A 12,500-nucleotide genomic window follows, 5' to 3' on the forward strand; every position below is an offset into this window, starting at 1 on the left:
GTTGATTGGTTGGTTGGATGATTGGTTGGTTGGTTGGTTGGTCAGTTGATTGGTTGGTTGGATAATTGGTTAATTGGTTAATTAATTGATTAATTAGCTATTTTGTTTCGTTATAATGTAGATTGATAGAATAGCTAGGTTGTAAAAGATTTCCTTGGAAGCAGAATGTATGACCAATGGAAAAACAGGGCAAAAAAATTAAACACCCATGTTTAATTAATAAAATAACTATAAAAAATTGTATTAATTATTCAATCAATCAATCATTTAATCAATCATTTAATCAATCAACCAATCAATCAACCAATCAATCAATCAACCAATCAATCAACCAATCAATCAATCGATCAACCTCGGTCTGAAATCTTTCCTTGCTCTCCATCCTCTTATCGTTGATTGGACGAGGCCAAGTAACCTCTGCCTGTACTTAATCTTTCTGTCCACTGATTGGTTGATTGATTGAATAAATGAGTAGATGAATGAATGAACGAACGAACGAACGTGAGAATGAATGAACCACAGAACGAACGAATGAATGAATGATTGAAAATTTATGGATTGACTGGTTGATTGAATGATTGATTGATTTGAGAGTTAGCTGATTGAATAATTGATTTATGGATATGCTAGTTGTTGGTTTGTATGAATGAATGAATGAATGAACGAACGAACGAACGAATGAATGAATGATTGATTGATTAGTTCATTTATTTCGCGATTGATCATTTCATTGTTTGATTTACTAAGAGGAAAAATAAAAACATAAAAATAAGAGAGAAATATGTATCTATAGAGAGTAGAAGTAAAAAATGAAAAACAAAAAGATAGAGCGAAAGAGAGAGAAAAAGAGAAACAGAGAGAGAAACAGAGAGAAACAGAGAGAGAAAAGGAGAGAAAGAAAAGAAAGAACAAAGCATACAAACATCTAAATGAAAATAGCAATAGATAACATCATTCCTCACATTTGATGACACTGAGTGCACACCACTGGGCCTTTCGCCACCTCGCACAGATCAGCCACTTCTTAACCTTGCGAATCAACTGGGCCAAGTTTTCTGGATCGGACTTCATAACTTGGTCGAATTCGGCGAATTTTCCTGGGCGGAAGAAAATCTTCGTGTTTCCAAAGGCAAAGTCGTTTTCATTAAGTCCCAATGCTTTGAAGAGAGCCTATGTTTGTGTTTGTTTGTTTGTCTGTGTGTGTGTGCTTGTTTGTTTGTCTGTGTTTGTTTGTTTGTGTGTGTTTGTGTGTTTGTTTGCTTGTTTGTCTGTGTGTGTGCTTGTTTGTCTGTGTGTGTGTGTTTGTGTGTGTATTTGTTTGTGTTTGTTTGTATGTGTGTTTGTGTGTGTGTTTGTTTGTCTGTGTGTGCTTGTTTGTCTGTGTGTGTTTGTTTGTCTGTGTGTGTTTGTTTGTCTGTGTGTTTGTTTGTTTGTCTGTGTGTGTGTATGAGTGTGTGTGTATGAGTGTATCTGAGTTTTTATGTTTTACTATGTTCGTTTTTGTTTGTGTGTTTGTGAATTTGATTTGTTTTTATACGTTGGTGTATGTGTGTGTGTGTGTGTGTTTGTAGGTGTTTTTCACTCTCTCTCCCTCTCTCTCTTTCTCTCTCTCTCTTTCTCTCTTTCTCTCTTTCTCTCTCTCTCTCTCTGTGTTTTTGTATGTGTGTGTGTTTACAATGTTTGTATAGACTGTCTGTTTATCAATGTGTGATTGATCAATGGTTTCATTTCTTTCGTGACTTCAGAATGTAAGCTTGCTCATATTACTTCCGCGTTCGAATCGTTCTTATTACTACTGAATATGAAATTTGTTTAACTCGCAATAAAATTTTATTCGTTCATTCATTCGTTCAATCGTTCGTTCGTTCAACATTCATTTTTTTTTCACTCACACACTCACTCACTCACTCACTCACTCACTCACTCACTCACTCACTCACTCACTCACTCACTCACTCACTCACTCACTCACTCACTCACTCACTCACTCACTCATTCAGTCGTTCGTTCGTTCGTTCATTCATTCATTCACTCACTCACTCACTCATTCACTTATTCACTCCTCCGTGTACCTTGCAAAACATTCTCGGATGGAGTCTGGATATCTCAGCCGGCATGAACTGCTTGTACATGTTGTATAGGTCCTGGAATTGCGTTCGTGATGGAAAACCCTGCTGCATCAGCTCCAGGACCGTGGTCATTCCTGTGAACGAACGAATGAATGAATGAATGAATGAATGAATGAATGAATGAATGAATAAATGAATGAATGAATGAATGAATGAATGAATGAATGAATGAATGAATGAATGAATGAATGAATGAACGAACGAACGCACGAACGAACAAACGAACAAACGAACGAATGAATGAATGAATGAATGAATGAATGAATGAATGAATGAATGAATGAATGAATGAATGAATGAATGAATGAATGAATGAACGAACGCACGAAAGAACAAACGAACGAATGAATGAATGAATGAATGAATGATTGAATGAATGAACGAATGAATGAACGAATGAATGAATGAACGAATGAATGAATGAATGAATGAACGAATGAACGAACGAATGAACGAATGAACGAATGAATGAATGAACGAATGAATGAATGAATGAATGAACGAATGAACGAACGAATGAACGAATGAACGAATGAATGAATGAATGAATGAATGAATGAATGAATGAACGAATGAACGAATGAATGAATGAATGAATGAATGATTGAATGAATGAATGATGAATTTCCAACCGGAGCACTGCAGTTGAGTGAGTATCTGATTGCCCTCAAAAAGGTGATCCACCATCTTAACATTTGGCTTGATGCATCTTATGAAGTTCGTACCCTGGTCATGATGATGATGATGATGATGATGATGATGGTGATGATGATGATGATGATGATGATGGTGGTGGTGATTATGATGATGATAAAGATGATGATGATGATGATAATGATGGTGGTGGTGGTAGTGATTATGATGATGATGAAGATGATGATGGTGATGGTGGTGATGTTGATGATAGTGGTGGTAGTAGTAATGATAATGATGGTGAGAGAGAAAGTGAAAAAGTGAAAGAGAGAGAGAGAAAGAAAGAGAGAAAGAAACTGAAAGTGACAGACACCAGACAGTCACTCCATCATAATCACCATCACCACCACTAACCGTACTACAAAGCTTCTCCATAAGCTGCTGCAGCTGGCTCCTGAACTTGCTTCCGATGCTAATGAACGTCAACTTTCCAACCTTTTCCGCTTCCTGTCCCTCGAACAACTTCTTTACCAATTTGTTCTTGCTCTCAACCACGAGAACGGCCAGCGAGGCGTGCAGAGCATCGTTGTTCTTCTCTATGAATTGGGCCTGGTGGCATGGAAATGTTTTCATTTCTAATTTTTAAGGTGAGTCGTTTGCACTTTTTGTTGGTTGGTTGGATTTGTTTTGTTTATATTTTCTCTCTCTCTCTCTTTCTTTCTCTCTCTCTCTTTCTCTCTCTTTCTGTCACTCTTTAATATAATTAATCATAATTAATTATAATTAAACTCACAGTGTGGTAACAGACGGCTCCGGCGTAATGCCTTATAAGGAATCCCTCTTCGTCCCGGACCTCCCTGTGAATCTTCAAGACGGATTTCCGCGGAACCTGGGAGAGTTTTTACATTTTTCATCATTTACAAACGAGATCTTTTCATTTTTCATCATTCCCAAACGAGATCTTTACATTTTTCATCATTTACAAACAAGAACTTTACATATTTTTATCAATCTTCACCATTTACAAACGAAATTTTTACATTTTTCATCATTTACAAACAAGAATTTTTCATCATCAATATTTATCATTTACAATCAATGCCTGTCCGCGTCCAAGACATCCCATCCCATTTCGGACTAAGGACAATACAATTTACAATTACAATTTACCAAAAGATTACGTTTACACGTATACAGTTACACTTTTACATAACGCGTTTACAATAACATGTTTACTTTACAGATATACAATTTAGATAAAGAAGATTATTAAATTCAGAAAGAGATATACAACTACAAACATTGAGTCTGTAGTGGTTCTTGTTTTTATTATGAACTTCCATCGTGAAGTGGGTGTGTGAAGGTCTTGGGAGTTTGTTTTCTTCGTCCAGAATGTCGAATATTCCAATGGATTTGGTTTCAATCAAATCTGATATGATGATGAAAGTGATTGTGAATTTGTAATTTAGGCTTATGTATAATTCACAGTTTTACATTACTTGTAATTCACAATTCATGCTTATGTATAATGCACAACTATACATAATTCGTAAAACAGGCTTGTTTATAATTCACAATTATACATAACTTATAACTCACAATTCTTGCTTATGTATTATACGCAACTTTACATAATTCGTAATTCATAATTCACATTTACTTACAATAATTCACATCTAAGTCAAATTATAATTATTACCAATGCAATCCTGGTTGTCGATGTAGTTGATCTTTTTAACTTTCAATCCTTCCTTCTCGTATAACGCTTGTTCCTAAGGAATGAGTGAGTGAGTGAGTGAGAGTGAGTGAGAGTGAGTGAGTGAGTGAGTGAATGAGTGAGTGAGTGAGTGAATGAACGAACGAACGAACGAACGAACGAACGAATGAATGAATGAATGAACGAATGAATGATAAACTAAACTGAAACTAAACCTCTTTCAAAATGCGATTGTTAAAAAATTGCTGAAGTTTTTCATTGCAATAGTTTATACAGAACTGCTCGAAGCTATTTGTCTGGAAATATTCTGAAACAGTTTGTCAACAGCCACTTAAAAACTTTATGATTATTATTATTTGCAGTAGTAGCAGCAGTAATATTGCTCGTAATAATATCATTATAATAAAAATAAAAATAATAATTAAACGAATAAAAATATAATAGAATTAGAAATAATAATTATTATTATTATAAACAAACAACGAATCCGGATTAACCAAATCCTGCGATATCCAAGATGCCAATGTAGGATTTGGACGATTGGAATGGGAGAGACTGATTCACTCTGAGTACGATGTAGTCGAAAAGTTTCGAGTACAAACTTTTGGCGAGTGCATCGCGAGCATTTTGGGCTTCTCCGGATTTTAGTTGCACCCTGGTTGTGATGGTGATGGTGGTTGTGATGATGGTGGTGGTGACGATGATGGTGATTGGTAAATATAATTCTCATCATCCCCTTACTGGATGATGGTTCCGGTTTTTCCACCCTTGGCAGTCTGCATGGCCCGGCAAACAAGTGCCCTCTTCAACTCGTCCTGCTCACATCCCAAGAGTTGGGAGGCGATTGCCAGGGACTGCTCGGTGGATTGAGTCACCTGATTGGTTAATTGATTGGTTGGTTGATTGGTTGGTTGATTGGTTGGTTGATTGGTTGGTTGACTGGTTGGCTGGTTGGTTGGTTGATTAGTTGATTGGTTGGTTGGTTGGATGGTTGTTTGGTTGGTTGGTTGGCTGGTTGGTTGGTTGGTTGACTGGTTGATTGATTGGGTGATTGATTGAATGATTGGCTGGATGATTGCTTTTATGACGAAAATAATGATAATTATTAACAATCAACAATCCAGCCAACCATCTGATCAGTCAACCAACCGACCTTACAACCCCCCTTGGACTCCAAATTTTCTTCGAACTGGACATTCCCCAGGTGCAAGACCCCCGCCACCACTCCATAAATGGAGCACTTCTCCTCCTCACTGAGCCCCATGTGACTCATGGCCTGATCGGTCAACTGGAAATCTCTGACGTCATCCAGTTGGATGTCGGAGAGGCCACCTTTCGATTGAAACTTTTAGAAAAATGGCGGGAGAAAAGGAATTAAAATATTTTTTTTGCGGGATTTATGAAACTGGTAACAAAATAAAGGAAAAAATAAATGAATGAATGAACGAACAAAAGAACGAACGAACAAACAAACGAACAAACGAACAAACGAACGAACGAACGAACGAATGAATGAGCAAACGAAAGAACGAACGAACAAACAAACGAACGAACGAATGAATGAATGAACCAACCATTTTACTCATTCTGTTCTGTCCGAGGTTCTGCAGAGTTTGCTTGGAGCAAAAGTATTGGGTGCATCCTTTATTTAGGTACTGTGTGTGAGTGTGTGTGCGTGTGTGTGTGTGTGTGAGTGTGTGTGCCAAATAAGTGAAGTTAACATTTAGAAATAATGTGAAAAAATTAATTTCTGGTGAAGCTACGATTGAAAATTCCATTGACACAAAACGAAACACTGAATGTGAACTTTTGGAAAACTGATCCCTAGAAATGAATTCACTTAAAATTCTGCTTATAGCACGTTTAAAACATTGAGAAGAAAGTCAACGAAGAGATGATTGAGTTTATGTAGAAATGAAGGAATGAAGGAAGGAATGAAGGAATGACTAAATGAATTAATGAATGATCTATAATCATCTATAATCGAATGAATGAATGGATGGATGGATGGATGGATGGATGGATGGACGGATGAATGGATGGAATAATATGGGATAATAAAAAATGAATTGTAGTGAAAAAAATACCCACAGCAAAGGAATCAGGCGTCCCCAACTTCAACTGCTGTCTAAGGGCTTCAGGGGCTCCAGCACACATGCGGTAGAAGATGTGGTAGTTACGTTCTTCGTCGTTCTGGATGCATATCCTAGATTTTTCCAGCAAGTAGTGGCTTATGAAGCCGCCGCAAACAAAGTTCTGTGGTTGTGGTAGTTAGTGGTGGTTGGAAAAGTGCGTGTGTGTGCGTGTGTGTGCGTGCGTGTGTGTGTGTGTGGTGTGTGTGTGTGTGTGTGTGTGTGTGGTGTGTCAATGAAAAACACAAACGTTTTTATACATATTAATAACTGGGATTACATGTTTTTAATATTTTTTTTTCACAAATATTTTTTTAAATGTCTTATAAATTTAATTATATTAAATTCAAACAAATTTGTAATATAATTTATTGAAGTTAACAAATAGAAAAAAAAACCGTTCAACTAGCTAATTATACAAATACGGCTTGAGAAAAATCACAACAATGAAAAATGCTGTTCGAATGGTACAATATACATGATACCAGATACCTATCGTTTAAATAGTTAGAAGTACCTAAAAATACCGTCTGAGTAACTTATAATAACAATACCAGATATCATTTTAGAAGTTTGTAGTACTGCAAAAATACCTTGGCATCGAAGTGTATTTCGACAAACTTGCCGAATCTGCTGGAGTTGTTGTTCCGCATTGTTTTGGCGTTTCCGAATGCTTCTAGAAGTGGGTTCGCTGTTGTAAAAGTTGTTTTTTGTATGTTTTTTTTATGTTTTTTGTATTTGTATGTAAGTTTTTGTATGAATGTTTGTGTCCTGTATGAATAAAAATACCGTTGAAAATACAAAACAATTTGTATTTGTTTGTATCTGTCGTATGTGTAATGTATATGTATATGTTTATTTAGGTTGTATGTATGTGTTTACATTCATTTTCGCATGTGTCAGTCTGTAGGAATATACAATTAAATTATTTATCCAGAAACTCGTAATCATCAAACTAACATTCTACAATCCTTTGTTCGATTGGACCGGCTTTGGTACCCCAGCATTCGGTTAGGTACTTGAGAATATACTTGGTCGACTCGGTTTTACCGGCCCCTGACTCACCACTGACGATTATCGACTGACAGGTTTTCAAGACTTTCATATCTCTGTACGCTTTGTCGGCTGTTTGATTGTTTGTTTGTGTGTGTGCGTGTGTGTGTGTGTATGTGTGTGTGTGTGTGCGTGTGTGTATGTGTGTGTATTAGTTTTTTTTCTCTATCATAATCACAACAATCATCATTATCATCATTAACCAGCCACCACCACCATCATCATTATCATCATCATCTCATCGTCATCATCATCATCATTATTATTACCATCATCATCATCATCATCATCATCATCATCATCATCATCATCGAAACAATCATCATTACCATAACTAACCAATAGCGAATACGTGCGGGGGCATAGTACCCAGGGACTTGCCCAAATATGATTGGATGGTCTGTGAGCCATAGAGCCTTGAAAGGTCCATGTATGGGTTGACGGCGATCAGGATGTTTGCCACATACGTCTGTGTTTGTTTGTGTGTGTGTGTGCGTGTGTGTGTGTGTGTACGTGTGTGTATGTGTGTGTGTACGTGAATATTTATGGATGCATATGTATGTGGAAGAATTTAATTGACCACATAGGCAATCATTTATTTACTTTTTAAAATCCAATTAAATCTAATAACTAGACCACGTGATCAATTAATTATTTCTATTAAAAAAAGTCAACCAATCAAATTAGAGAAATATAAATAGCAACCAATTACGTCACTCACGTATATAGAATCCTTCATGTATCTAATCTTAATATTGTTCAGTAAGGTGCCTTCGTTCAGGTACATCAAAGAACCTTTGTGCGAAAATTCTTTGAAATTAGTTAGATGTCATTCTATAATTACAAACGTTTCATTTATTTTAGTAGTAGTAGTAATAGTAATAGTAGTAGTAGTAGTAGTAGTAGCAGTAGCAGCAGCAGCAATAGTATTAGTAGTAGTAGTAGTAGTAGTAGTAGTAGTAGTAGTAGTAGTAGAGTAGTAGTAGTAGTCGAGTAGTAGTAGTAGTAGTAGTAGTAGTAGTAGTAGTAGTAGTAGTAGTAGTAGAGTAGTAGTAGTAGTAGTAGTAGTAGTAGTAGTAGTAGTAGTAGTAGTAGTAGTAGTAGTCGAGTAGTAGTAGTAGTAGCAGTAGTAGTAGTAGTAGTAGTAGAGTAGTAGTAGTAGTAGTAGTAGTAGTAGTAGTAGTAATTTTTTAAAGATTTTTTAATATTTTATATTCATTCAATCAAAACCAAATGAAAGAGATTATGGAGTAATCTTAAATGTGAACTCTCACAATTATCATCCACATCTTTGTCTTCATACTCGTCCGCGGGGAAGACCCTATCGAAGGGGGCCGTGATCTTTTGGCCCCCTCCGGGCCTCGATATGACCTCCACAACGACCCCGTCACTCGAGATGTCGACAATTTTTCCCAATTTGAATCCGTCTGTTGGATGTGGGACCCAGACTTTCTTGCCGTCATCCATGCTGAATAGGGATTTAGAAAAGTTAGTCTTTGGTGCTGGTTGAAAGCGTTTAGTTTCTTCCCTGTTGGGATTTTTTTTTTTTGTAGAATTCAGATTCTATTAATATGTATTAACTTCTTGCGTTTGAGTACCTTCTATTAAAATGATTTCTAATTAATTAATTAGAGTTAATTAAGTTCTAAGTTAATTAATTCGAGTTTTTGATTGCGAATTTTAAAGAAATGTGCTAAATGATGATACTATTACGGCTCTTTAAAATTTGTTAAATTAAATAAAGTTTCAAAAAGTTTAAAATGACTCGATCATATTCAACATAATGAGCAACAATACAACACTCATAGCAGCCTAAACCGTGACTACAACAACCACAAAAGCATCAACAACGACAGCCACAAAAACAACATCGGCAACATCAACAGCAATATCCACCACACCAGCAGCCAGTGTATTGACGACATTGGCAACAAAAAAAAACCCTCAAAAACACCGCAACCAAAACGAATCAAACTCACACACCCTTTTAACTTGTAGTAGAATGCACAAAATGGCTTACCTAAATTCACCCCTAAAGCAATACAAATCTTATAAGTAGTATACTTCAGTTATTACAGCGAGGCAACTACACTTATTACCGATAAAAAAAGCCAGTAATTAGTACTTTAATAGAAATAAAATTAGTATTATTGCTATCAGGACGATGGCAAACATACACACAGTAAAAGAATGTGTCGTGACTGTCACCATTCTAACATATATGATTGTATGTATATCAAATATATACATATATATATAGATATATGTATATATACATATATATGTATATACATATATGTATATCCATGAGCTTATTGAGATTTTTAAGAGACACTAGAGAAATGGCAGGTAGACAATCATACCTAACAATGGACACTAGGCTATGTAGGTATATATATATATATATATATATATTGTATGTAATAGGTTAAGACTATCTGATATATATATAGTTCTGCATATATATATATATATATATATATATATATATATATATATATACACATACATACATATATACATACAGTGTATATATATATGTGGTGTCTATAAATATATCTACATTGTATATATCTGAGGTGTCATCACTTTATAGGTTGAAATTATTATAGTTTAATTATAGATAATAAATAAATATATATATATATATATATATATATATATTATTAATAGGTATTATAGTTTAGTTATATATATATAATATATATATATTATATATATATACATATATATATATATATATATATATATTATTGATAATTAAATGACTCATTTTACTCCTATGTGACTATCCGATTATGAAATTTTTAGTTGATTAATTGATTGAAATTAATAGGCCAACCAATTTGTAATGATGATGATAATAATAATGGGAACAATCTTTTATTCATCAATAAAATCAATAAAAATGACAATACAAATTAAGTAAAATAAAATAAAATGAAAAGTCAATGAAATAATTAGTGTTTTATCAAGTCTGCGAAGCTCATCATTCAAATCGAGTGAGTACAGCCAGAGTTAATTAGTTTCAAAATTGGTTCATTTCAAATTTCTATCACAATAGATAGCGTACGACGATGATACAGCAGACTTAATAAGGTCGTTGCAAAAGTTATCAGACCAAACAATGTTTATATGAGATAAATTAAATTGCTTGAATAAACCCAATGTAGAAATTTCGAATGTATTTATTTTTATTTTCAAATGTTTGCAATCGCCAATTAAGTTATTTTTCAAATTATTAGAGTATTTAGATAGTTTATATTCTTTTGAGCTGAGGAAGTTGGTTTCGTGGCAGACTGTTAATTCCAGAATTTCCAACGTTTCACCGCGTAGCAATGCGATGTCTGGTCGCAATGACTTGAATAAGCGTGATAGTGGTTGAACATCTCCCGTCTCTAGATCAGCAAAAATGGAGACATCTGGGTTGGCGCATGATTTTAATTTGTCGAGGATTATTGTCAATATTTTGTTGTGTCTTGTTGTGTATCTATCCAGTGCCGACGAAGAACTGCAGTTGGATAGTACATGTTTATTCGTTTGTAGATTATTGCATAACAAGCACTGGGCAGTGGAAGGCTTTCCCCATCTGGACAGGTTGGCATTTGTTGGCAGTTGCTGAATTAAACCTTTCCGGACGAATCTGAATAGAACCTCTGGAAGGTTTGCAATGTATCGTGACCAGTGATCAATTCTAGTTGCCGGAATATGATCACTGATTGCCATGACTATCGTACCTTGACATCGGAGTGAGGTCAGCCGTGTAAATTCTGTACTTTGTTGTCGAAGTACTAGTGCCTTGAGCGTTGATTTGATGTCGTTCGAATCGGGTAGCTGATTATCCACCGCAATATAGTTGTTGAATGATTCGGCCCACAAGCACTTAAGTTCGTCTTTGCCGTTTGATTTTAGATAATTGCGTAGTTTAATTCGCATAGATTCGGCATAGTGCTTGAGAGACCTAATGTTCAAGCCTCCCAATTTGAAGGGGAGCGACATGCATTCAGACACACAGCTGCTGATAGGTAGTGACAGCCATGATCTCACCGATTCAACAATGAGAGGGTCGAGGCAGTTGCCTATCCAGGTCAAGGAAATGTCGTATGTCCGCAACTCAAATGCCAATTGCGACGGTATATATCTACGTAGAATTTGTAGTTTCCAATTTTCCGTCGTGTCCAGTTTGTTAATCACTAGTAGCAAATTTTTTAGCTTACCATTCAGCTGTTCTTTAGCCCTACTGTTGTTGCCTTCAAAATCATAGGTTTTGCCCAGATAGACAAAGTGTCCGCCTATGTCGACATGATGAATTGGTTTTTCGTCGATAATCAGCATCGGGAGAAATTGTTCATAAGTACCGTTTTTTTTCCTCATACCGAATATTGAACATTTATCAATTCTTAATTTCATGCCGGTTGCGATACACCATGCCCGGTTTATGTCAATAAGCTTTTGTGCACTTTCGGTGTTGTTGGCGATGATTGCAAATTGTAACCATGCTCTTGTTCTAAGGCTTGTTGTGGGACCCCATATGTAACCGCACTGCTGAAATTCGGTTTCTTCGAGTTTTTTCATTAAGGGGTTGAAGCAGAGGTTGAAGAGCAATGGAGAGACTGGATCGCCTTGTAACACACCTCGTTTGACCGGGATGGAAGGAGACAACTGATCGCAACCGGAGACTGTAATTGTGTAGTTGGAGTATATAAATTCAATTAAGTTTATGATTTGAAGTGGGATGTGATGGTAGTGCATGATTGATGAGATTAGGCCGTGACTGACTTCACCAAAGGCATTACGTAAATCCAAGAGTGTGACGATAATTGTTCTCTGGTGCCT

At 35.8% G+C, this 12,500-nt stretch overlaps 1 protein-coding gene across 1 annotated transcript in view; it reads right to left on the minus strand.

Moving 5' to 3' along the window:
* Window positions 1-9,131, minus strand: part of HELRODRAFT_104176 (hypothetical protein) — a gene marked incomplete at its 5' end in the record, with an annotated part of 14,000 nt that extends 4,869 nt beyond the window's left edge. Inside the window, 19 exons of the mRNA XM_009031817.1 lie at window positions 353-443; window positions 963-1,170; window positions 2,073-2,203; window positions 2,762-2,855; window positions 3,177-3,371; window positions 3,556-3,651; window positions 4,064-4,191; window positions 4,462-4,534; window positions 4,695-4,786; window positions 4,977-5,134; window positions 5,221-5,354; window positions 5,633-5,824; window positions 6,054-6,134; window positions 6,571-6,735; window positions 7,205-7,302; window positions 7,572-7,736; window positions 8,004-8,133; window positions 8,386-8,459; window positions 8,939-9,131. Coding sequence (XP_009030065.1) covers window positions 353-443; window positions 963-1,170; window positions 2,073-2,203; window positions 2,762-2,855; window positions 3,177-3,371; window positions 3,556-3,651; window positions 4,064-4,191; window positions 4,462-4,534; window positions 4,695-4,786; window positions 4,977-5,134; window positions 5,221-5,354; window positions 5,633-5,824; window positions 6,054-6,134; window positions 6,571-6,735; window positions 7,205-7,302; window positions 7,572-7,736; window positions 8,004-8,133; window positions 8,386-8,459; window positions 8,939-9,131 — 2,498 coding nt within the window. The remainder of the gene's footprint in view (window positions 1-352; window positions 444-962; window positions 1,171-2,072; window positions 2,204-2,761; window positions 2,856-3,176; window positions 3,372-3,555; window positions 3,652-4,063; window positions 4,192-4,461; window positions 4,535-4,694; window positions 4,787-4,976; window positions 5,135-5,220; window positions 5,355-5,632; window positions 5,825-6,053; window positions 6,135-6,570; window positions 6,736-7,204; window positions 7,303-7,571; window positions 7,737-8,003; window positions 8,134-8,385; window positions 8,460-8,938) is intronic.
* Between the last annotated feature and the right edge of the window lie 3,369 nt (window positions 9,132-12,500).

Source organism: Helobdella robusta (genome assembly GCF_000326865.2).
Source record: "Helobdella robusta unplaced genomic scaffold HELROscaffold_79, whole genome shotgun sequence".
NCBI lineage: Eukaryota > Metazoa > Annelida > Clitellata > Rhynchobdellida > Glossiphoniidae > Helobdella > Helobdella robusta.